Consider the following 25,549-nt stretch of genomic DNA (forward strand, 5'->3'; position numbering starts at 1 on the left):
TGTCTCTTCATGGTTATTGTGTGCTCCTCTGTCTTTCCGAGAAAAAGCTGTTTCTTCCATCTGTTTGCGTGGTATTCGTTCATTTGTAAATAACAGCTATTTTCCTGGGGTCTCTCCTCATCGTTCATCATTTGAGCCTCCGTTACCACTGCCTGTAAACCAGCATCCCAGTTTCACATCACATGTAAGTCTTAGGGTCTCATGAATCTCTGCGTCTGTCCCGTGAGCGCCCAGCGCACTCACAAGACCCCTGCCATCAGGTCTGTGCTGCAGCCGGTGAGAGTACCTGGTTCCGCACTGAAGACTTTGTCCATAGGATCGATGGTGAGCCTTACCGGTCTCCCACTGGTCTCCAGCCTCTTCACTGAAGGGCCAGGAACTACCTCACGGAGGAGTGATTTGGGTCTCTAGTAAGCAGCCTTGTGCTGGGACAAATCCTGATCTCCTGGAGCCACCACCCCCACCTCAAGACCTCTGTTCGTTCCCTTATGACGACTGTTTGCAGGGGGTAGGGAGACAGCCGAACATCCACTTCACCCAGCACCTGGGGGCAGGATTCTTTTGTGACCTAAAGTCTCAGAGGCAGCCAGCAGTCTCCAAAAAGCCAAAGGAGTCTTTTGTAGTCACTTTCAAGAAGGGTAAGTCATTCTTAAAAGAGACGTGAAGTAAGCATTGCAGTAACCTCTAACTATCCTGTTTTCTTTGAACTTGGAGGGAAGCTTGGCTGCTCTCCACTTCGAACAAAGAGAGGTTTGGGTTTGAGATCCATCTGTACCATGAAGCTCTCTTCAGGTCACCTGCCCTGGCTGAGTGTTTGTGTGTGGGCTCACATGGGCGGTGGGGGAGGGCTTCATCTGACTCATGGTCCTGACACCCCCTCCCCCCCCAAAATCTGTCCGATCATCTGGGATCCTCCCTGCTGCTGCGGCTTCTGCTGGTGGGTAGGAGATGGTCGCAGGAATTTCTCCATTTCTCAGATGAATCTGGGTGGTGGGAGCTGGTGTGCTCCCTGGTAAGTGATGGCAGCTTTGACCCGGACATGAACATATCTCAGAAGTTGAGGATTTTAAGACATTTTTTAAATGAACTTGGGTTCCCTAGGTCATTTCCCAAAATAGTGTGATAAATCAAGATCAGTGCCTTATTCTTAAAAGTACATGCCACATACATACTAGCCTTTGTCCTTAAGTCCTGCAAAACCCCTCTACATCTTTCACATCGTGGCACGCAGGAGAATTTGTGTGGACACTGGAGTAATCTTTCAGCCTGGAGGGGCCAGCCTGGCCCCAAGAGTGGCTTGGTTGGGAAGTTCCAGATCTCTTGAGCAGAGCAAGGTGTGCAGAGCTACCTGTGTTTTCATGTGGCACAGCACAACCCTGCTTTTAGAGAACTAGATATTTTGAAAGGTACACTTGAAACCCCTCACCCATGTGGGCACCAGGAAAGAACAGCCCTGATGAAATTCCCCTTCAAGACTGCCGGATTGCAGAAACCACAGACATTTCTGGGTTCCTGTGAGGCCTCAGATCATAATCAGAAGCCTGTGGCTCTCAAACCTGGTGATCTGTGAACTGTGTCCCGTGTCACAAATTGGGGGGAGTTTCATAGTTAAGTGAGAAACTCTTCCAGCATCTTGACCCCTAGTGAGTGCCATGCCTCCAGTCCACACACCCCTCCAGGCCTCCATGGTGAGGCTGCCACCAGATGGCCTGGGGCTGGCCACAGGGTTGCCTTTACTCCACTCCATCTTTTCTCTTGTGCCGTATGGAAATGCCCACTCGCTAGAAATCCAAAGTTTTCTTTCTTAATTTCTTTCTTTTTTTTTTTTAAGATTTTACGTATTTATTCAACAGAGACCACAAGTAGGCAGAGAGGCAAGCACAGAGAGAGATGAAGTAGGCTCCCTGCTAAGCAGAAAGCCCAATGCGGGGCTCAATCCCAGGACCCTGGGATCATGACCTGAGCCAAAGACCTGAGCTGAGCTGAAGGCAGAGGCTTAACCCACTGAGCCACCCAGGCACCCCAAACTTGGGCAATCAAGGAAGGTGAAATGTACCCATTTGTATAGATTCTGGAAGAAAATCAAAAGTGGTACAGTCCAGTAAAATTACTTTTAATCTGCTTCACCTCCACAATTTGGTTTTCGTACCTCAGGGAGCTCTAGCTTCATAGCACAGCCCTAGTGGTTTCCATCTATGCCTCCCAACCCTTCCCTGCCTTCATTCCAGATACTTCCATCCTCTTTGTGCTCCAGCCATGCTGTGCTCCTCAAACACTCCCACTCTCCTTTGTGAGTTTTCCCCTGGGCTACACAGCCCTCGTTTAACCCTGACTGACTGACAGGCTCCGTGAGCTCACCCACATCCAGTGGCCCCAGAATCTGAGGAGGCAGAGGAAACACTTGTGTGTAAGGAGCCCTGGTGCATCTACTGCCAGGGTGTTTCACAGCAAACCTGAAGCTTGTCATTTTCTCTGAATCACACATCCCAGACTACTAAGGACACCGTGCCATAGTTCTACCTCATAGGACTGGTAAGAACTAGGTGTCATCAACTGTTCAGTCCAGATTCAAATGTTCCCAGTTGTTTCAACAGTGAGTGTTTGGATCAGGATTTAACACAACAAACTACCTTAAAATGTAATTGTAATGGCTTGAAACAGTCATTATTTCTCTCGAACCTGTGAGTGGGCTGGGCTGGCCCAGTTGGGGATGAATGGTAGAGGGTGCCCTCACATCAGGCAGGCAGCTAGGAAAGCAAGAATGATGCAGCAAGATTGCACCCATCAATGTGCGAGCACTTGTCATCCTGCCCGGGTTGCCTTGTCCCATCTCACTGGCCAGAGCAGATGGCACGAGCACCCTTGCCTGAATATGGGGCGCCACCCAGCAGCATGGGGACAGACAGGAATGAACTGGAGCTGTTACGGCAGTTGTCCACAATAAGGGCCCTGTTCTGTTCGCCTTTTGGGTCTTTTTTATTCTAGAGCAGTATCTGTTGCTGACTTTTTTTATGCCCCACACTGGATCTGGTTGACATTCCCCATAGAAGCGGTATGTGTGTCCCAGATGGGAACAGTGGCCCTGGGCACAGCCATGTGCCAGGCTTCTCTGGCTCTGCCCTGACCCTAGACATGGAGAGGAGGGCAGGTGAATCGGGCTCTGGGCTTTGTGTTCCCAGAGCAAGAAGATGGTTGGCAGTTAAGCTTGTGAGTGCAGCATGCAGGCTGTGCGCAGTCTGGTTTCTGGTTAGGAAGCCCTCGGTGCTGCTGCTCCCTAGAGTACATGCCCAGATGGTTCTAAGAACCTGTACGTCAGTTCTCAGGACCCCCGCTGTCCCGCTGTGGTGCTCAGCATCATGGACGCTCAGTCAAGTTAGTATTTAGTAGGACTGAATCAGCGAAAAGCTAACCAGACAGCCCCAAAAGGGTGGGTCGTTAACCGCCAATGGGACAAACGACGAGGAGGGAGGGAGGGAGGGACAGTAGTTAAAAACCTAAGAATAAACCACAGAGGAAGCAGAAGTGTTGCGAAGATACTGTTCTGTGCGTGCATGTGTAGGTTTCAGGTCACAGTGTAAAAAGTCTATTTCTTTTTTACTGGCTTTAAATGTATTGAAATTCACATAAAAGTAACCATTTTAAAGTATATTCACAGTGTTCCACCGCCACGCCCGTCTGGTTCCAGCAAAAAAAGGGACATTTCTGAACCTGGATCAGTGTCCATTTTTTCCGGACTTTTTTGATCTATACCAAGCAGCTGATCTACCTGAAGAAAAGCATGGGCACTTGTCTTAGCTCGGGCTGCTATCACGAAACACCACAAACCGGGCAGCTCTGACAACAGATACTTCTTCCTTCCACCTCTGGAAATCTGGTAGCCTGAGGTCAAGGCACCCACCAGGTAGGTTCCCTCCCGAGGCCTTATCTTATCTCGGAGGTCAGAGGTTGCTGCTGCTGCCCTATGCTCACCGGATTTTGGAGTGCACTTGCATTGTGGAGAATGGGTGTCTCTTACAGGGACACTAATCCTATCAGATCAAGGCCCCGCCCTGTGACCTCATCCAACCCTGTTCACCTCCCAGCACCTTATCACCCTGGGGATTTAGGGCTTCCACTTGTAGATTTGCGGAGGGGTGGTGCATATGCATAAACATTCATTTCCTCTGAAAGGCCTCCCCCTAAGTGTGCTCAGCTTTTGGAGTGAGCAACTCAGTTGGTGCTTGGCCACGAAATCTTGTATCGAAGCAGCTTCATGGCCCCTGGAAGCCCCCTAGTGCTGGGACCCATGTGGCGTTATGAGGATGAAAAAGAACAGAGGCACACATGGAGGCACATGTCAGCCTTGTGGGAGAGGACGAGGGGAAATGCCCTGCAGAATCCTCCACCCCCAACTCTGCGCACAACTCTCCTTTTAAGGGACTCATCTGCACATTTGATGCATCTCCCCAGCCCTGAGAGAGGGCAGCTCACCGGCTCCCCTTATAGAGGAAGAAAAGGAAATAGCTGTGAAACAAGGTACTTCCCCAAGGTGGCAGGGGAACCTTCAATGGGTCACAGAACCTTGGACTCCAGCCTGGAGCTGTTTATATAGCATGGAAACCTGGAGCACCAAGTGCCATTCTCAGCACAATGCCTCAAGATGGACATTCAAAATCTGACTGGGGTGGGACCCCAGCATGGGTGAGGCGGTGGCAATGCCCATGAGAAATGAGCACCTGGGTCCTAGTCACAGATGAGTCACCCGTGGAAGAGATTAGATTAACTTGCAGCAATGGAGGGAAGTAGAAGGGAAGCTGAGCCCTTCCTAACAAAGAATTTTCTTATGTGTCACACTGTTTCAAAGAAAGGTGGTAATGATTTCCCCATCCCCAGAAGCATTCAACAACTTCTTATCGTGCATGTTGTGGAGGAGAGCCAAGCAAGGGATGGCGTGTGGACTACATTCTTTTTATTATTTATTTGTTTGTTTGTTTGTTTGTTTGTTTTTAAGTAGGCTCCATGCTGGGCATGAGCCTCAGTGCTGCAGGGCTTGAACTCACAACCCTGAGTTCAAGACCTAGGCTGAGATCAAGAGTCAGATGCTTAACCGACTGAGCCACCCAGGATCCCTTGGATGATAATTTTTTTTTAAAGCATCTGCCCAACTTGAGAACCCCCAGGATCCCATTTATGATTTCAGATACTGTAAGCCAGCCCAACCAACAACCACCCTCTACTCCTTAGGCCAGCTGCCCAAGAGGTCCATGTTGGAATTAAGGTGGCTTTTTATAAGTTCTGATTCCCTGGCATTCTGTAAATAAAGTTGCCCCAGTCTTTTCCGGGGCTCTCTGCTTCAAGGAAACCAAGGCGATGAGGACACAAGATTTTCATTTTGTAGTTGATGTTTAGCGGGGTGTACCGCTTTTCTTCGTGCATGTGCCCTAATAAAGCCCTAAGACTATAACCTGCCCCTGAAGCCCATAAGCCTCTTAAGCTGAACATCTCCACCCTGTCGCCCCTGCGAGCTGGCTGGCACTGCATTTGGTACCTGGAGGTGAAGCATGGGGCTTGGAGCTTCATCTCACTGGACACTGACTTCAGAGAAGCAAGCATTGCTGTCACCAGTGGTTCCCAGACTTTGCATTCATAGAGCTGTCGATTTCCAAAATAACTCTAGGGAAAGGCTGACAACTTTTTATTTTGGCCAAGTAAGGATTTTTTTCTAAACTGCCATCTACTCTCATTCTTATCTTATAAAAGAAAGGACATTTTGTCCTTACGCTCAGTGGCTGCATCCTGAAATATAAGTAAAATGTCATGATGTCTGCAGTTTACTTTCAAACGCTTCAAAGGGGAAAAACAATAAGTGAGCACATGCACTGAAGTGTTCATTGTCAAATCCCACAGAGGACTATGTGGGTGTTTATTGTGTTATTCCAACTTTTCTCTATATTCTGAACTTCACAATAGATTACCGAGAATGCAAAACTCATGGGAGGGGCAAATAAGTGGTGGCTCTAAATTGGGGGGTTGATGGAGGAAATGACCGAAATAGGGACCCAGGGAACTTTTGAGGGGATGGAAATGTTCTGCCTTAACCATAGTCCTAGTAAAACTCATCAAACTTCACTTTAAAATGGGCAACTTTGCATGTATGTAAAGTGTATCTCAATAATGAAAGAGAGGAAGGACATTTTAATATCCAAAAATTGAGGACTTTATAACCTTAGAAAAAAGGAGGACAGTCCTTTATAGTGAAGACATCTGGCTCCATGACAAAGCTTACAACAGTGCCCTTGTTTTTCTCATTTTTTTCTGCCAAGCAGAAATAAATTCATCACAGACCAGAGGCTGGGAATGACTACCAGAGACTACATTTCCAAAATGAATGAGGTCCAGTATCCAGCCCAACCCCACCTGCCGGGAACTGGTGGGTCAGTGACTGAAATCCATGAGTCTGCACCCTTCCAGCGACCTGGTTTTAACAAAACTGTGTGAGAATGGGTGTCCCAAGAGCAGCCATAGCTGCAAGTGGGTCCCAGATGCTGCAGCCCCTCTGATGGGGACACAGAAAGAAACACCCTGGTCATTTGTCTTCCTCTTGTTGGCATATTTTTAAGAGGAAAAGCAGATACTCTTCTAAGTTTATAACAATGTTATCTTTTAACCATTCTGCTTTAGGAGAAGTATGTGATTATTGGAGAAAAATTTTAAATCATAGACCAGGAAAAAAAAAGTGAAACCTGACATACCCACCATACAGAGACCAGTTAGCTCCTTAGTATGTATCCTTGCAGATTATACCTATAATGTGTGTGTGTGTGTGTACACACAGAGTGTATGTGTTTGCAGGGTATGGTCATATTGCACATGCCATCCTATGACTGTTGTTTGGTCACAATCTCTACCTTCCTATTCCAGATATTTCTGTCTTACATGTCACCTAGACCATATACAGATTTTCCCGATGGGCCCAAATGTCCTGTAGATCCTATTTTTCAAATTGGAGATCCAGTCTGGGATCACACATTACATCTGGATGTTGAGTACCTTGAGTGTCTTTTAATCAAATACCTCCCTTTTCTGTGACATCGGCTTATGAAAGACACTAGCTATTTCTCCATTCATCGGGTAGCTCTCTTGTGGTGTCTTCTAGCTTGTTCCTCTATTCTCTGCATTTCCCATAAACTGGAAGTGATGTCGAAATGCTTCATGGATTCCTGTTCACTACTGTGGATGCTAAGATTGACCGTGGACCTAGCCTGGCCCCTGTTGTGCAGGCCAGGCTTGCACCTTGTGGTGAGCCCAGGATCCATTAGCCATCACTTGGGCGCTAATAGGGACAGCCATTCCCCTCCATCAACTCTTCACCTGAAGGTTTTGACCCCAATGAAGAATCTTTTTTGGAGTCGATCATTTTATCAGTATTTTAAGATGGGTATTTGCAATCATTCAGCAATGATAAAACCAACAGATCAGGAAACAATGGCCACTGAAAAGGTAATTTGTTACTGTTCTTGAAAGGAGTGGGCAGCCTGTGCCACACAGGACCACCTGGGGGAAGCACCAGGTTTGGTCAGAAGGCAGAGGGATGGAGGGGGAAAACATGGACAAGAGTTTTCCTATGGTTTCCATGGGGAAGAACTGGTGAGGCAAGAGAAGTGGGTTTAGGATTGGAGAGTTTGAATAACTTCAGGCTCTGTGATGACGGGCTCTCTCCAGTTGGCTGAATCCTGGTCTGGGGATGATTAGGGTAAGGCTGTAGTGGCTCCGCGTGAGAGCCCGTCCCAAGAGGAACCAAGGCCACTGTGGTGGCATCTGGGCTCCCGATTGGTTAGTTTGCATATGAAAGGTAGTTGTTGGGGTGCCTGGGTGACACCCGTGCCAGGCATCTTTCTATAAGAAGAGTCTCATTGTTTTGGCCCTTGAAGTCATTTGTCACCTTAAGAATTCTCTGTTTAAAAATCACAGTTGATGTTTTTGGGGCGCCTGGGTGGTTCGGTGGGTTATGCCGCTGCCTGCTGCCTTTGGCTCAGGTCATGATCCCAGGGTCCTGGGATCGAGTTCCGCATCGGGCTCTCTGCTCAGCTGGGAGCCTGCTTCCCTCTCTCTCTCTCTCTCTCTCTGCCAGCCTCTGCCTACTTGTGATCTCTCTCTGTCAAGTAAATAAATAAATAAAATCTTTATTTAAAAAAAGAAAGAAAAGAAAAGAAAGGTAGCTGTTTGTAGTCTCTGGGGAAGGAGTAGCCCTGGGAGGAGCAGTCTCCAGAGTCTGCCCCTCCCAGCCCAGAGCCCAGGATGTCACAACATCGGAAAGGCAGAAAATAGGGGGCACCTGGCTGACTCAGTCAGAAGACCATGTGACTCTTGATCTCTGGGTTGTGAGTTTGAGCCCCACATTGGGCCTGGAGATTATGTAAATAAATAAACAAACTTAAAAAAATAGAGCAAATCAGAAGTCATGATTAATCCACTCAGAGTTTGTCAGAGTATGTTTTTCTCCTTTCATCATCCTTTTGCATTTAGTAGCTGGCATTTCTCTGTTTAAAAAAAAAGTTTTCTCCCTTAGAAATTAAAAATACTGTTTCTCAATTTTAGCTATTGCCAGCTATCACACTGTTGCAATCCAGTGACTCATCCATGTGCTTTAAGTATAATGAGATCCCTCTTCTAGATGCTGGAGATGGGATAGGTGCATAAAGTCAGGGTTCTCTGCACTCCGGGAGCTTATGTGCTAGTGATGATGGGGTGAAGGACAGACAGGAAAGAAGATACATAGGTTCTTCTGCATGCAAGACTGATGAGGGCAACGGAGAAAAATAATGCAGAGGAGGCCACAAGTTTTGGCGCATGATAGAACGCACAATAGGCCCCAGGTGAATGGGGTCACACTGAAGTAAAGACCCAGAGGAATTCAGGAAGCAAACCAAGTGGCTCTCTGTGGGAAGAATGGTCCAGAAGGGGAAACAGTTAAAGTGCAAAGGCCTTGAGGCAGGTTTGAAGAAAAGCAAAGAGGAAGGTGGCCTGGAGCAAAATGGGTGAGTAGTGAGAACTAAGGTCAGGGGTGCCTGGGTGGCTCAGTCGGCTAAGCTCAGGTCTTGATCTCACGGTTGTGGGTTCAAGTCCTGCATCTTTTTTTTTTTTTTTTAAGGGACAAAGGTGCCTGGATGGCTCAGTTGGTTAAGCCACTGCCTTTGGCTTCGGTCATGATCCCAGGGTTCTGGGATCGAACCCCGCATCGGGCTCCCTGCTCAGCGGGGAGCCTGCTTCTCTCTCTCCCTCTGCTGCTCTGCCTGCTTGTGCTCTTTCACTCTCTCTGTCAAATAAAATCTTAAAAAAAAAAAAAAGAAAGAGAAGAAAGAGGGTTAGAGGTAACAAAGGATCAAATCTTGGAGGGCCTCACAGGCATTGTCCAGGCAGGAGGAAGCCACTGGAAGTTTCCACACATGCTAGCATTTCAAATGTTAGAACAAGCTTTCTGCTTAGACTTGCTTCATTCGCAGACACCACGTCAAGTTCAATATGTGAATGTGTTAATGGCCACAGTGTCCCATCTGTTTATTCCCTGAATGTTCTTGGAAGCAGCTGTTGAATGCAATGGTGAGGGACGGGCCCCTGCCCTCCCGGAGCCTAGAGTCAAGTAAGGGAAGAGAGACCATGAAATAATTTCCCACACAGTTGTCAAAGGTGACTGTGCTTCCAACCCAGCCTGGGAGGGAGGTTGGGAAAGGATCCCCTGAGGATGGGACTCCTCTCTTCCAGCACCTGAAGCGTGAAAGGAGTCAGCAACTTGGAAAGAGGAGAGGATTGTTCTAGGCAAAAAGAACAGTATGGGGGAGTAGGCGGAACGCAGGGCAGGACAATGTGGAAAGCAGGTTCCCGTGTCTTCTCTCAGAGCAGTGGGAGACACTAAGTGGAAAGGACAGATCAGGGCTCGGAAGGGCCTTCTTCCACGTGCAGAAGGGCCTGGCAGCTGAAGATGGATAGAGTTCAACAGCAGGCGACATTATGGTCCAGGAAAGCAAAGGGGTGCTAGGGACGCAGGAGAAGGCTCTGGGGATGGGATGGTGTGATCAGATTCCAGAGACACTGGGGAGGCGGAGTGTAGGGAGGGGGCAGATCTGACAAGATTCGTTTCCATAATCAACAGGGCGTGGGGTCGGGGAGAGGAACCTCTAGTCCTGATGTGTTTTTGGAGTAATGTTGTTGGGGTCCGGAGCCCAAGGCCAGGAAAGAATTCTTGAGATGCTTTTGGTGCCGAAAGATGATTTTATTAAAGCCTGGGGACGGGACTCATGGGCAGAAAGAGCTGCTGGCCTGGGACTGTGAGGAACAACTGATTATACACTTTGGGGTTGGGGGAAGTAAAGACGAAGGGAACTTCTGAAAAGATTTTCAGATGCTGAAGAAGACTTACAGGGTCCTGGAGGCCTGGCTATTGTCAAGCGAAGGTGGTTTTTCTTTCCAGCAAGGCGTTAACATTAAGATGGGAGCTTCCTGGAGGACCATTCTACCCTGCCACCTCAAGTATTTGTCTGTGGGCTGCAGGTTATACGGACGGTTAATTTTCTCTACATTTCCTCTGGTCTTTGTTTCCCATATGGGTTTGGCTTCTATAAGACCAGGGCTCATCTCGAGCTTGACATCTCCCCTTGACCTTTTCGTTTCTATCCCCCACCCCCAAGGTTGCATTAGCAGCCTGCTGAGTTTAATCAAGTCTGTTGAGCACTTGAAAATCCCCTGTCCTGGTGATACTGGGAGTGAAGGGATAATCAGTCTATTTCCAGAACCCAAAGAGGGTTAGGATAGAAAGTAGCTTTTCTTTAGCTCTCATCCCTCCCACCACGCCTTCCCCACGGGAGCTCCTACATCTGTGAGCCCCTCTGGAAGGAGACTAGAGGCCTTTGCCTAATGCCTAGAACTGCTGAAACCACCAGTTCACCCGTCTCAACACTAATCCCATTTCCACTCTGCTCCTTAAATGGGATTTGGCTTCTGGACATTGAGACGCGGGTGTGGGCCCCCTCTCCAGGTTCCCTACAAATTCCCCCATGCACGTCAAGCCAGGGACCTCGACAGGGTCATCTGGTTACATAGAGCAGGGGCCGACTGCTCTCCCCAGAGGGACAGAGCCCCTCTCCTCGCCTCCTGGGCCCTTCTGGCTGGCTGAACAAGGTACATGATGGCCCCTGATCCGAAGCTTCTCAGACCTCCAGGGCAGACACAGGGAGAGCAAGGGGCAGGGCCACCGGTGTTTTCCTGTGGTCAGTCTGTCGTCTCACTTGCACCTTTTCCGTGTGGTTGCACAGACTTTGCTTGTTAATGAGACTCAGGGTGCGCTGAGGTCCAGACAGCTAAGAGGGCCTTTTCCACACTGGGGAGCGGTGGGAGAGCAGGACAGGACTCCTGGGGATTTAACACATTTTCAAATGATATTTGCTAAGTGGTTATGTTGTGGTTTTCGGGAACCTCTCCTATTCTAATTACCATGGGACATCGTCGTGATAGAATTTTGATTCCAACCTGGTGAAGTGTGCCGTTACCAAAAGCTAGTCAGGAAGGCAAACCTTCTAGCTGAGGTTTACTAAGAAATGTTTGAGGCTTATGGAGAAAAAGAAAACACATGTTCGGAAAAAAGCACCCCCTACCCCCATGTCATACACACAAGACAAAAGCCTTATTTCATCAAACCACGATACTTAAGCAGATAAAAGGAAATGTCTCCCGGGCGTACAGCATCTCATGAGCAGGTTTTGTACCCAGAATGTTCTTGACTGCACTCGCAGCATCGTTTTACCTCTCCGCAGGCCGCAGACGCCAGACGCACACTCTGAGGTGGAAGAAGCCCGCTACTGACAACAGGGACCATGGCAGCCAGCTCGAAGGGCAGCAAGTCTGAGCCAAACCACGTGATTTTCAAGAAAGTCTCCCGGGACAAGTCGGTAAGTGGTACAGAAGTGAGTGGCGTGATGGAGGGGAGAAAAAAAAAAAAATAGAAAGCTGCCCAGGGCGCCTGGCTGAGCATGCAGTTCCCGATCTCATGAGTTCAAACCCCACGTTGGGTGTAGAGATTGCTTTTTAAAAAAAAAAGAGAAAGAAAGAAAGAAATAGACACGATCTATACCAGAATCCTGAGAGGTTGAGGGAAGCTCCGTGTCTGTGTTCTGTCTCTATTTTGCAATGAATGATCAATGAGACATAATTGAATGAATGGATTGAACATGTAGAATTCTTTTCAGTCTCCTAAAGAACCTAACTCTGAGACCCTTAATTTTCTCCTTGTCTCTCAGCCCCCACCCCCTTACTTCCAATTTTACTTCTTTTCCTAGCTGCCCTTGAACCAATGACTTGACATTTCAAACACTGTTTTGTCAATAGTAACTCATCTGGTCTTTTGTCATCTCATTGCCTGCCAGGGGAAATCCCCAGTGCTGGACCAAGGCAGCTCTGTTTTCTGTGTGCCTACCCCAGCCACCATGCCCTCAGTCCTCACTTGGCTCAGGGCCACTGGGTAAGGGAACATGGTACCCATATCTGGGCAGCTTGTGTGCTTGGCAGAGATGACGCCACTGTTGAGTCCATTGGGGCACAGTGTATGGCCTAGATGTGCTCTATTTTTTGTGCTTTATAAACCTGAATTTTGGATTTTTCCTTTTGAGTTTCTTATATGTTAAGCCAAAGGCCCAGAGGAAACTCTCTGATTCTCATAGCACAACACAAGAGAAACAGGTTTGCACCAGGCATTCTCTGCCCTTTCTGTTCCCAGCTGAGGAACTCCACTTTGGGGTGATGTACAGGTGCAAACCTGTTTCTCTTGTGTTGTGCTATGAGAATCAGAGAGTTTCCTCTGGGCCTTTGGTGATGTATATGGGGGGGGGGGGGGGTTCCTTCTGTTAATGTCTCACATATTAGGACTATTCCAGTTGCAACTTCTGTATGGCTCTAGGCATGGTGCACAAGGAGCCCTGGGCCCATTTCTCGGTGATTCTATCCACTCTGCCCTCTTCTGTGATCTTCATCCTCCAGCTGGTGGCAAGATGGCTGCCTAGCTCCAGGCGTCTCACCCTCACCTCCTTCCCAAAGGAGGAAGAGGCTCTTGCTTCCCGGTATCTCTTCTTCAAAGTGGGAAAATAGTTTCCCAACAGCCCTCCAGCAGACTTCTCTCATATCTCATTGGTCAAAAATGGGTCTCATGCCCACCCTAAACCAGTCCTGAGCCAAAGGACTTGGATGATCATAATTGGATCAGACCCATCAAGAACCATCCTCCGGGGCTGGCCTCACCCCATGGGGGATGGTAAATCCCTCAACATAATTGGCTACTTGTATTCAGAAAGAAGGGTGCTTGGTTTGCTGGTTGAACAAGCAGCCAGTGGGCTGCAGTCCCACATTGTTCAGCCCCATTTCTCTTCTTGCTCCTGCCCTTTTGCTCCCAGCTGAGGTTCATGCTATTTACACCTGGGTCTTAGGGGCCATCTTCTCCCTAGCGTCCTCTACCATCAGCCTTTCCCTCCATCCCAGTTCTTTGCCTGAGCATACAAACAAGTATGGACCTCATGCATCTTAAAGACAGCAACCAACAAACTCCCCTTGACCCTATTGCCTCTCCAGTTCCTCTTCCTCCACAGCTAAAGCTTGAAAAAGAAGAAAACACACTCTCTCCACCTACCTTCAGTCTTCCCTACTCCCAACCACAGTCAAATGCCTAACTGGCTTTCTCCTTGTCCATTCATTCTCCACTTTGCTGCCGTCATCTCCTCCATAAAATGGGGCTAATTCCTATCTCACAGAGTAGTTGTGGGGATTCAGTGAAATAACGTAGTCGGTGCTGAGCTTGGCACCTGGGACATGATAAATACTCTGTTGTTTAGCTGCAGGCCTTTCATGCTGCTCAAAATGCTTCAACATTGGGGGGGCCTGGGGGGCTCAGTCGGTTAAGCACCTGCCTTCAGCTGAGGTCATGATCCTGGGGTCCTGGGATCGAGCCTTTTGTTGGGCTCCCAGCTGAGCTGGGAGCCTGCTTCTCCCTCTCCCTCTGACCCTCCCCTGCACTCTCTCTCTCTCACAAATAAATAAAATCTTTAAAAAATGTTTTAGGGGCGCCTGGGTGGCTCAGTGGGTTAAGCCGCTGCCTTCGGCTCAGGTCATGATCTCGGGGTCCTGGGATCGAGTCCCGTGTCGGGCTCTCTGCTCAGCGGGGAGCCTGCTTCCTCCTCTCTCTCTCTCTCTGCCTGCCTCTCTGCCTACTTGTGATCTCTCTCTGTCAAATAAATAAATAAAATCTTTAAAAAAAATAAATTAATTAATTAAAAAAAATGTTTTAATATCTTCCTAGAGTCTTTAAAGTTGGGCCTGTAAGACCCTTTCTGGCATCAGCCTGCATTCCCATTTGGTGGCCATTGGTTCCAGAGGCATTCTGGGCTTTGTATACACTGATTTTTTGGTTTTGTCCACAAAACATCCTCATACCATCCAACACCTACCTCCTGCCCAGCCACCTGCCTAGGTAGTCCTTGGGGTGCTTCAACATCAGTCCTACAAAGTGCAGGTATAGGGATTCACTCCAGGATGTCTGATACAAGGGGGTGGAAATAGGAGATGATTGGATGCCAACAGAAATGATTCTGGGAGTTCACGGACATAAGAATACGAATTTAAGAGGCTTAGGGAAGAAGGGGGCTAGGCAGAATGCACAGACTCTCTCATTGGTGCCCTTAGCAAATGTGGATTAGAATCCTGTTGTGCACCAGGTACTGTGGTAGAAACTTGACAGCTGAATGATGAAAGAATTCCCACCCTCAAGGCACTCACAGTCCTGTGGTTTAGGGCATGAGTGATAGTGAATGTGACCCATGCTATTCCACAAGGGGGTTGGCAGAGACCTTCACTGCAAAGGACATGCAGCAGACAGGAGGAGGACTGAAACAGCTGTTTTTGCCCCCTACCCTCCCATCCCTCCTGCTCAGAGCATGGGTTCAGGTGTATCTGTCCAGCAGCTCACCTGGTAGGATTTCAGGGACTCTGGAGCACCTGCCTCTAGACTCAGTTCAGATATACTTGTAATGAGGAGAGGAAACCTTTCATTCACAGCCAGAAATAAGAGGCTTAAACATTGGGATGAGCCTCATTTGCATAAGTATAACTTTTCACTGAAGTGTTACGAGTGAATTCAACAAGGTCACCTGGTTAATGTCAGACCTGAGCTTGGTGAGAAAAGGTGGGAGAACAGGAACCATTCCAAGGGGTGGGAAGACTTCCTTGGAGCAAATTTATGGGAATGAGGAGAGAGTCCAACTTGCCTGTAATCCATAGTCTGCCCACAGCCAAGCAGGGAGAGAGGAGGGAATGGGCAAGAGGCAGAGCCAGGCAGGAAGTCTTCTCAAGACTAATCAAGATGTGGAGTGCCTGCATGGCTCAGTTGTAAATCAGGTCATGATCCCAGGGTCCTGGGATCGAGCCCTGCAAGGGGCTTCTACCTCTCCCACTCCCCCTGCTTGTGTTCCTTCTCTTGCTGTCTCTCTCTCTGTCAAATAAATAAATAAAATCCTAAAAAAAATAAAAGAGTAATCAAAATGTGTCAGTTGTTGCCAGGTTTGGGGATTATTGGGGTGGGAGGGTTTGGTTGTTGCTGATTTTGAATATGAATGTGCTAGTGTTCTTTGGCCACTTAGAATCTGCATCTTTTCTTTCTACAGGTGACCATCTACCTGGGGAAGAGAGACTATATAGACCATATTGATCAAGTAGAACCTGTGGGTAAGTTGAGTTTGGAGTAAGATTTAAATTTTAATTCTGGTTTTCCTTAAAGCCATCAGACAACAGCTCCTTTTGTATTTTTTCAAATGGGCTTTGCTGATAATCTGATCAAAGAAATGAAAAATTAAAACATCAGCGAGGTAGCTATTGGCTGATTGGAAACAATATCCGGGCGTGGGGGAGACAAAGGACTCTAGAATATGCAAAGAAACTCAGCAATAAGAAAGTAAAATCCACTTTGAAAATGCACCAAGGGGTGCTTGGGTGGCTCAGTGCGTTAAAGCCTCTGCCTTCGGCTAGGGTCATGATCCCAGAGTCCTAGGATGGAGCCCTGCATCAGGCTCTCTGCTCAGTAGGGAGCCTGCTTTCTCCTCTCTCTGCCTGCCTCTCTGTCTACCTGTGAACTCTGTCAAATAAATTAAAAAAATAATAATAATAAAAAGAAAGAAAATGCACCAAAAACCCAAAAAGCAGTTCTTTGAAGAAGATATATGGAAGATATATGGATGGCAAAGAAGCCCATGGAAAAATGATCAACATCATTGGCCATCATTGCATTTGCAGGGAAATGCAAATTAAACCACTATGGACTGGAATTTCATTATATCCCTGTCAGAATGGCTAAAATGAAAAATAGTGACAACACCAAAAGGTGGTGAGGATGTTGAGAAACCGGATCACTCATACATTGCTGGCAGGAATGTAAAAGGGAACACGTACTCTGGAAGAGTTTGGCAGTTCCTTTAAAAATCAAACACACATTTCCCATCTGACCCAGCAGTTGCATTCCCAGGCACTCATCCAGAGCCGTGAAAACTCACATCTACACAAAATCCTATGTGCAATCGTTTATGATAGCTTTATTTGTGATCACTCCAAACTGGAAGGAACCCAAACGTCTCTCAATAGGTGAATCAGCTGAAACGGGCAGTGGCACAACCATACCATGAAATCCTACTCGGAAATAAAAAAGAACGAGCCACTGATAACAAACAACAGCGTATGGCTCTCAGGATCCTGCATTATGCCGAGTGGGAAGAGCGACCTCAAAAGGCCACAATGCTGTACGATTTCACTTAGATGATAATTTAGGGATGATGAAATAATGGCAATGGTAAACTGATCAGTAGTTGCTGGGAGGGGGCGTGGAGGAGGCAGTGCTGAAGCTGGGTGGTTCGGGGAGGGCATGAACAGAGAGAGAGAGCTCTCTGGTGAGGGAGCCGTCAACCGCCACATGAGATAAAATGACTTGGACCTGCACATACAGTGTACCCCGTGTCAGCCAGCTTCCTGGTTTCGACATGGTACTATAGTTATCTAAGATGTAACCACTGGGAGAAACTGAATGAAAGATGCACAGAACCTCTCTGTACTATCTTTGAAACTTCCTGCGAATCTGTAATGATTTCAACTATAATAGAGTGTAAAAAACCTGGCATTTCTAGACACTTGAGGGTGAGAATGTCCCTCGGCAGAGTACTTTCTGGAAGGTCATCTGGTAGTATGTCATCAAAAGCCAAATCCAATTCTACTGTCGATGGATAAAAAAATGTATCTATGAGGATGTTCATCACCCTGTTCATGATAATGAGGGAAACTGGAAAAAAATGCCCTAACTAGAGGAGGTTAATTAAATAACTTATGGTATGTCCATCCAGTGGAGCCACGTGTGACCATTAAAATGATGAGTATGTATTATGTGTGTCTTTGTGTAAGAATAGGTGTTTGCAATTTATAGTTGTATGAGAAAAGCATTAACTGATTTGTACGTATATTGGGATCTCATTTTTTTAGTAAAACATCCTTATCAGTGCATATACATCTAGTAAAAAAATTCTGCACCAGTATCTTGACAATGGGGATCTCTGAGTGGTGGATATTTGACTTTGTTTTATTCTTTGCTTACCTTCCCTTTCTGATTTTCCTATAATGAACACGGATTACTTGTGCAATTAAAAACTACAGAGAGGGGCACCTGAGTGGTTCAGTCGGTTAAGGATCTTGACTCTTGATCTCAGCTCAAGAGGTCTTGATCTCGGGGGGGTCGGGGTTTCAGCCCTGCTTCCGGCTCCACACTGGGCATGGAACCTCCTTAAAAACAAAACAAAACAAAACAAAAACCATAGATAAATATATAAAGAAGTCCTCTGGTTTCTTTCATTTTCTCCGCCCTCATTGCTCTCTCCCTTTCGGTTTAGATGGTGTCGTGTTGGTGGATCCCGAACTTGTGAAGGGAAAGAAAGGTGAGCCGGGCTTCTTGTCCTCCCAGGAGCAGGTCTGGTTGGGACTCTGGGGAGGAGGAGCCGGGAAGCAGCTGGTGCCCTCTCGCACATCCATCACTGCCAGGCGCTCCCACACTCCCTCATTAAAATCTTCAGAACCCTGTCCTGTTCACATTGGAGCTCATTGTCTCCATTTCTCAGATGAAAGTTAAGACCCAAGGGAAACACTTGTCCTGAGCAGCAGGGTAAGTAAATAGTGGCCAGAGCGTGGAAGCGAGGTCCGTGGCCTCCACCAGCTGTGCATGTGCCCTGGCCCATTGGTGGGTTTATCTCCAAAGAGGGAAATTCAGCCTGCTGGACGTTTCTTTTCTTTTCTTTTTTTGAATGGTTACTCTGGTGGTTCTGAGGCAAAGTATCACAGTATCCTTGTAAATCTCTGGCAGCTGTGATGTGTGGGGCAAGGAGTTTGGTACTAATAATAGTTGTAGAAACTAAATTAGGGCAGACCTGAGTTATCCTTATGATAATGTCACTGACTCTGTTCCATTCTAACTATACCTTTTGAGTGGTTGCTACTGGCAATCACCAGGAATTATTCCCACCCCTGGATGTGTCCGTAGATGTCTCACCCATGGATGTGGCAGCTCTGAAGGGGCATGGCAGAAATGGGGCTGAAAATCACCTCTTCTACTGTCTCCGACTTCCTCCTGGGCATCCTGCTTCTCTTGGGCACCTGGAGGAGCCTGGTCTGACCCCTGAAAGCCCACACCCTTGGTCAGAGAAGGGCCGCTGCTTTGAGGGAAAGCAGGGTACAGTGAGGGAGGCATAAAGCCAGGTCATCTCTGGGTACCTTCCCCTCACAAACATTGGTTGAGGGATAGGCAAGTGATCCCAGGCTCTTCTGAGCTTTTGGTGAAGACACAGACAAAATCCACAAGGGAGGAATTCCAAGGACTTCTGATATGCTTTCTGTTCAAGAAAAATGCACGTTGTGCACTTGGATTTACCCCATTACAGACTGTTGTAAATAGTCCACACCCCAAACCTGTAGTTTCCTATAATCCTTGCGGTCCGTCTCAGGCATGGATTATGTCTGTTTAATCAAACTGGACTTTCAGAGGTGTTGACTTAGAGAATGCTTGATAAGTTTCTGAGCAAGGCGAAAGAAGTGTTTCTGGGATCTGGTGGCTTCTCTCCTCCTGGTCTACGAGCCCCTGTCCCGAAGCTCTGGCCTACCCCTCTCTGGCACGGATCTGTCTTGCTCCCTAGCGCTCTTTCCCTCGGTTGACCACCTTCACTCTCTACTAAAGCCTCCTGAGGTCCCCACGCTGGTGGGTAGAGAGAAGGGGGTGGTAGGATGGAGGACACAGGAGAGTCTGTAGCCAAAATATGTGGTTCATGGAAGGTGTCTCCCCGTCCTCTGACTCACATATGCCTTTAGAGTAACCAGCACAAGCCCCAGCGAAGGTGCTGGATCCCCAGAAGTGTGCAGGCATCTGGGTGGCTGGGTGGTGTGGTTTTCAAAACCCCTACCCTCCAGAGGCTCCAGGTGGGTGGGCGCTGGGGAGGGGCAGGCAGTGTCCAGGGTTGCCCCGTGCTCACCCGGCCAGGCGGGGGCGCCATGCCGATGGGACAAGCCCACCTTCCTCTCGTCTCCCTTCCAGTGTATGTGTCTCTGACCTGCGCCTTCCGCTACGGCCAGGAGGACATTGACGTGATCGGCCTGAGCTTCCGCAGGGACCTGTACTTCTCTCAGCACCAGGTGTTCCCACCTGTGGAGGCTACCCCTGACCCCACAAAACTGCAGGAGAGCCTGATGAAGAAGCTGGGAGGCAACACATACCCCTTTCTGCTCAAGGTGGGTGACTCCTCTCCCCGTCCAGGTCCCTGCCCTGGTTCCTTCGCCCACAGCACCTTGCAGCATGAGCAGGAGGGAAGGAGAGGGGATGGAGCAAGGGTTTCACATTTGTGGGCCTTCAAATTGCCTCCTTGGAGGAAATTCTAGATTGCACAGGCTGTGGTTGTCTTTTTTTAAGCCCTTGAAAATAGCCTCTCAGCCTCTGAAGGTACCACTTCAACCTACAGTTTAAATATTTCCCTTCATCCGACCACCTAATTATATGGGTGGTTATTCCTTCACTTGCTTGGCTATAAAAAGAAAGAAGTGGCCCTCAGTTGGCCCGGAGGAGCTCGAAACACGAAAGAACTCTCTGCCAGACGGACGGAAGAACGTACTCAAGTCAGAAGTCGTCCTTCGCCTTGACTGCTGGGCCTTGGGTCCCTAGATAAATAGCCCCATCTTTCGCTGGGGGAGTCCTGGCGACCGGCAGTGCCTCTGAAAGGCTTGGGCTTGAACTCAGTCTCGGGAAAGCTGCCACTACCTCTTTTACTAGCATGTTCATGTGTCTTTTTTTTTTTTTTTTTAAGATTTTTTAAAAATTTTTATTTATTTGAGAGAGAGACAGTGAGAGAGAGCATGAGTGAGGAGAAGGTCAGAGAGAGAAGCAGACTCCCCGTGGAGCTGGGAGCCCGATGCGGGACTCGATCCCGGGACTCCAGGATCATGACCTGAGCCGAAGGCAGTCGTCCAACCAACTGAGCCACCCAGGCGTCCCATGTTCATGTGTCTTAAGTTTATACATTTCTCCAAAGATCTATGGCTCAGTTTTCAAAGGGAAGGAGATTCTGACACACACGGCAACACGAATGAACCCCGACAACATTAGACTGAGGGACAGAAGCCAGACACACAAAGACATACAAGTGTCTGATGCCAATTACATGGGAAACCTGGAGCAGTGAGAGTCATAGACACGGAGCACAGAGTAGTGTGTGGGGTTAGCATTGACCAGGGTTGGAGCTTCAGTGCATGAAGGTGAAAACCTCCTGGGAGTGGATGCTGGGAATATTGCAGGACAGCGTGGATGGATGTCATACCACTGAACAGTACGCTGAAAATCCAAGTCTTACGTTGTGCATACTCTACAACTTTTTTTTTTTTTTTAAATCACTTGAAGAAACAGTTTTGTGGTTCTGCATGTTCTCGCAATCTGGTACTGGGAATTTGAAGGGACATCACCTTGGAGAGATAACATGCCAACACATCTCAAAAACCTTAAAAATGTGATTTTGACCTACGGTTCCCTTCCTAGCAGCATAGCCTGTGAATTTAATTGGACAAAACTGTGCCGAGGTAGATGAAGAAGGTTTATGGCACCCTTGCTTATCATGGCAGAAAAGCAACGTTCCAGTGACTGAAGCATCAGCCGACCAAAGGGGCTGGCCAAATTCAATGTGGTATTACCAAAGCCCAGAAGAGTGGTGCAACTCACGGCACAGCGAAGTGGTCCTAATGCACTCCGAGGAGGGTGAGGGCGGGGATGGGAGCAAAGGAGATGACAGGACACATGCCTCACTTGGTCTCACCTCTGTAACACACACACACGTACGTGCATAGTCGTGTGTGAGGGATCCCCCGGGACTCTCGGAAGTTCGCGTTCCTGATGTCATTCCGGGTCTTGGCGATATGGGTGAACATTGCTTTTTGTGGGTTTTTGTTGTTGTTTTGTTTGCTCCTCCTTCCTCTTCCCAGTTTTGTACATCGAGTGCCTATTACATGTGGAGTGACCACCTCTGAATGAACTGGTTTGTTTCTTCCCACAGTTTCCTGATTACTTACCCTGCTCGGTGATGCTACAGCCCGCTCCGCAAGACGTAGGGAAGGTTAGTTCCAAAAGAAAGGCCGTGGACTCGTCCATTCCTTCAATTTACTTTTTTAAAGATCGCCTTTTGTTCTGGACAATTTCAAACATGCACAACAGCAGAGAGACATTGCAATGAATCTTCTCTTTAGCAGCCTTTAGCCAGGACAGAGCCTGTGGATGGAACACTAATCAGTCCCGCCCCTCGTGGGCCCCACAGGTTCCTGGGGAGAATCCAGCAAAAACGAAATAACAGGAGTCCACGGGGCCTACCCAAGGACAGTAGGCACCCTGGAGAACAAGAGGCTAGTGAGAGGCAAAGGGAGATCTGGGGGGCAGGGTAGTTAGTTGTTCAGGATGTATAAAGACCTCCCCAGGAGGGTAAAGAAGGCATGCTATCCCAGGGGAGAGCCTTCCAGAGAGAGAGGCATGTTGCCTGGTGCGCTGGAGTGGAGGAGCAGGGCGAAATGGAGAGAGTAGGTCAGAGGTGTGGGAGGTGTGGACCCTGGGACCATTTCTCAGTGAGCAGGGAGCCACTGGTGGGCTCTGAGCAGTAGGTGCTGACTTGGGCTTCCCAAGGGCACCCTGGCCACTACACAGAGAGGGGTTGGGTAGGCCAAGCACAAGCTCCCATGGGGGGAGAGAAGGAAAGGGGCTGAGTGTGCGCCAGGAGTTGTCACCCAGGCACCCCTCGTACTGGTGTATTTTTAAACTAGATCTCAGAATTGTCACGATTCCACAGCTGTAGAACCAATGAGGCTGTGGCTCATATGCCATCGTCAACACAACCGACTTCATGTCCTTCAGCCGACTGTACTTTCCTCCGGGTGCCTGGTGAGCGTGGTGCCACCCCCAGGCCCGCAGTGCGTGTGCTGACGTGCAGAGATGAGCAGGCATTTGTTCTGCCCACACAACATATTGCTATTGAGTCAGTTTAAAAATCAGAAGACTTTGCCCCCAATTCCATTTCCAGCTTCTTTGCTGGAAGTTGGAAGAGCCGCCAGCACCCGGCCCCCATTCTAGCCGGGCCACACCGGGGTGTGGCCAACCGGCCCCCCAGGGTTGGATCCCCTGCCAGCCCCGAGAGCACCTGTGTCTACGGTGTGACCTCAGTGCCATGCATGTGGGGTCACACAAAGAGGGACAACTAAATGGGCAGGGAGGGCTGGACACCATACATGATCTCCCTGGGAGCTCGGGGCCACAGCATGCTCCCTGTCCTGATGTCGTTCTTTCCTTCTGTTCTTTCTGCACGTGGCACATCTAGCCATCATGGGGTAGACCTCCAAAGGACATGGCTAAGACAAAGAGATGGAGTGCTGTTATAACTTCCCAGTGGGATGTGTGACCCCATCCCAGCTACCGGGAAGGGAGGCATGGACTGAAGCCTTGTCTCTTCTCTTGCCTTCTGCAGTGCTGTGGGGTCGACTTTGAGGTCAAAGCATTCGCCAGAGACAGTGCTGAGGACGAAGAGGACAAAGTGCCCAAGAAGTAAGAGTGTAGCTCTGGGTCAAGGGGCAGCACCCAGGGTGGGGGGCAAGGATCTGGGGTAGGAAGCAGCCCCCCACTTCAGCTCCCCCTATAGAGCTGCCTGGCCAGGGAGATGGGGCTTGCCTGGCCCAAGCAGTCAGGGTGTCTACACATGGGGCCAGGATCAGCGGCTCATCATCTGGGGAAAAAAAGGAAAATGGCAGAGGGGTTGGCAGCCTCAAGGTTCACAGAAGCCTCTAGCAGCCCTGGATTCCCTCTCTCTTCAGTTTTCTTCTTCTCAGTCATTCTTCCACTGTGATGAATATACACCACATGAAGTTTACTGTTGGAACCATTTCTGAGTGTGCACTTTGGAGGCCTTAAGTACTTCCCCTGTGTCGTGGAACCATACTTACAACCCTGTGTGCTGTCCGCACCCCAAACTGTCCCCACCCAGAACATTTCGTCACTCCAGACAGAGGCTCTCTGCCCCCGTCAGGCAGTGACACCCCCCAGCCCCCCGACCTTGTGGACCCCAGCGTTCACCTTCCCTCTTGAACCTGAATGAGGTTTTCTCTTGTGCCCTCTTTCTCTTGTGCCCTCAACACTCTTCCTTACACTCAACACACGCGCTGTGGAGCCTTGTTCTAATAAATAGCAATTGTAGTAACAAGTCACATTTGTGGGGAGCGTGGAAGCATGTCACGCATGTGAGGTGTACAGAGCACCCCCCCCCCCCACTGTCACTCCCTGGCTGTGCCCTGGAGACTGAGGGTGGCAGTGACCTCAAGCCCACACCGACATCCCATGGGAGCGTTCCTGAAGCTTCACAGCGTGAGGCCAGGGACAGAGGCCTGGACGCCCTCTGAGGAGACCCGGCGGAAGCCCAGAACTGTCTATGTTTGTCTTCCACAGGAGCTCCGTGCGTTTATTGATCCGGAAAGTACAGCACGCCCCAGCGAAGATGGGTCCCCAGCCCCAGGCTGAGTCCTCCTGGCAGTTCTTCATGTCAGACAAGCCCTTGCACCTGGCTGTCTCCCTCAACAAAGAGGTGAGCCGCAGCCAGCACTGGGCCCTGCCTGGGAGCAGGCCTCGGGTGTGTTAGGAAGCTGTCTTGTGTCTAGGCGTGGTTAAAGCCCCGTTTGTGAACGCGTGTGCAGGGGTGCGCCCAAGACCCTGGATCCTGAGGAAGTCACTGCTGAGGAGAGCCCTGTCCCTGAGCTCCCCACTGACTCCCCTTCCCAGCACTCATTCTGCCCCAAGTGGCCTTGTGACTCCACGCGGGAGCCCCCACGGCCACCGCTGCCATGACCCTCAGGACTGGGTGTTCCAGGCCAGAGCACCCTTGCTCCACTCCGCCCTGGTCACTGACATTCTCCTCAGTGCGCCCCAGACGAGGCAGACCATGTTCCGTGTTCTAAAGGAACCCTCTTGCTATCCCTTTATCTTCCTTGAAAGTGTAGAAATTCAGCCACTTTGATTCTGGTTAAAGGATGGAGATAAACCTAGAAAACCATGAGATTCACAATACCATGATGCTCTGTTCCTCTTTTCTGATTTAACTGCTAACTGTTTCAGACCTATTTCCATGGGGAGCCCATTTCGGTGACGATTACCGTGACCAATAACACAGAGAAGACAGTGAAGAAGATTAAAGCATTAGGTAGGAACTTCTCAAAACGGGAAGGCAGAGTCTTCTAGAATCTCTCCATCTGGTCCTATTTCCCCAGGGTCTCTCCTGTGGGCAAATAAGGCCTCCCTCCTGGGTCTTTGACACTGCCTGTTTACCTCTATTGTCGTGGACAGGAGGAAGGACCCTCAGGGGTCACCCCATGCCACCTTGTGTCCTACTTAGAGCTATCTTTTGTCCTGAAACACATCCCTGACAATCCTTGATCACTCCCTAGAGGAGCCCCTCGCCAGATGGGGGGGGGGGGGCAAGGGAGGAGTTTTCTTTCTCAGATCAGAATTAAATTTTGTGGACAGAGGCAGCACAGTACAGTGGGGGAAAGCACTGGACTGAGAACAGTGGGCCTAATTTGTGGGCTCACGCCATGTACAACCTCTCTGAATTCCTTAACATCCATGGCACTGTTCCTGCTCTACCTTCCTGCGTTATGTGAAGCTCTAGGGACTGGAGCCTGGAAGTGCTTTTGTAAATGGTGAAGCCCTACTACAGCATGAGGCCCAAGCCTTGCCTGATACTACACACGAGGCACAACCTGCCTACTGTCCTACCCCTTTCTTCAGCTCAGGGGGCATCGAAGTACAGGGGATGGTTGGATATCATGGTCTTCTAGGGGCTACATAAAAAAGACATGACAGGGGCACCTGGGTGGCTCAGTGGGTTAAGCCACTGCCTTCGGCTCAGGTCATGATCTCAGGGTCCTGGGATCGAGCCCCACATCGGGCTCTCTGCTC

The 25,549-nt window shown here is 49.0% G+C and overlaps 1 protein-coding gene across 2 annotated transcripts in view; it reads left to right on the plus strand.

Annotated features, from left to right (window-relative positions):
- Positions 1-3,660: 3,660 nt before the first annotated feature.
- The window catches only part of SAG (S-antigen visual arrestin), a 35,142-nt gene continuing 13,253 nt past the window's right edge, over positions 3,661-25,549 (plus strand). For both annotated transcript variants that reach the window (XM_059392721.1, XM_059392720.1), the window contains exons 1-9: positions 3,661-3,901; positions 11,787-11,921; positions 15,675-15,735; positions 17,934-17,978; positions 19,622-19,815; positions 21,621-21,680; positions 23,073-23,149; positions 24,044-24,179; positions 24,707-24,791. In XM_059392721.1, the coding sequence (XP_059248704.1) occupies positions 11,847-11,921; positions 15,675-15,735; positions 17,934-17,978; positions 19,622-19,815; positions 21,621-21,680; positions 23,073-23,149; positions 24,044-24,179; positions 24,707-24,791 (733 nt within the window). In that variant the 5' untranslated portion in view covers positions 3,661-3,901; positions 11,787-11,846. The remainder of the gene's footprint in view (positions 3,902-11,786; positions 11,922-15,674; positions 15,736-17,933; positions 17,979-19,621; positions 19,816-21,620; positions 21,681-23,072; positions 23,150-24,043; positions 24,180-24,706; positions 24,792-25,549) is intronic.

This window comes from Mustela nigripes, chromosome 3 (assembly GCF_022355385.1).
Source record: "Mustela nigripes isolate SB6536 chromosome 3, MUSNIG.SB6536, whole genome shotgun sequence".
In the NCBI taxonomy this organism is placed as follows: Eukaryota; Metazoa; Chordata; class Mammalia; order Carnivora; family Mustelidae; genus Mustela; species Mustela nigripes.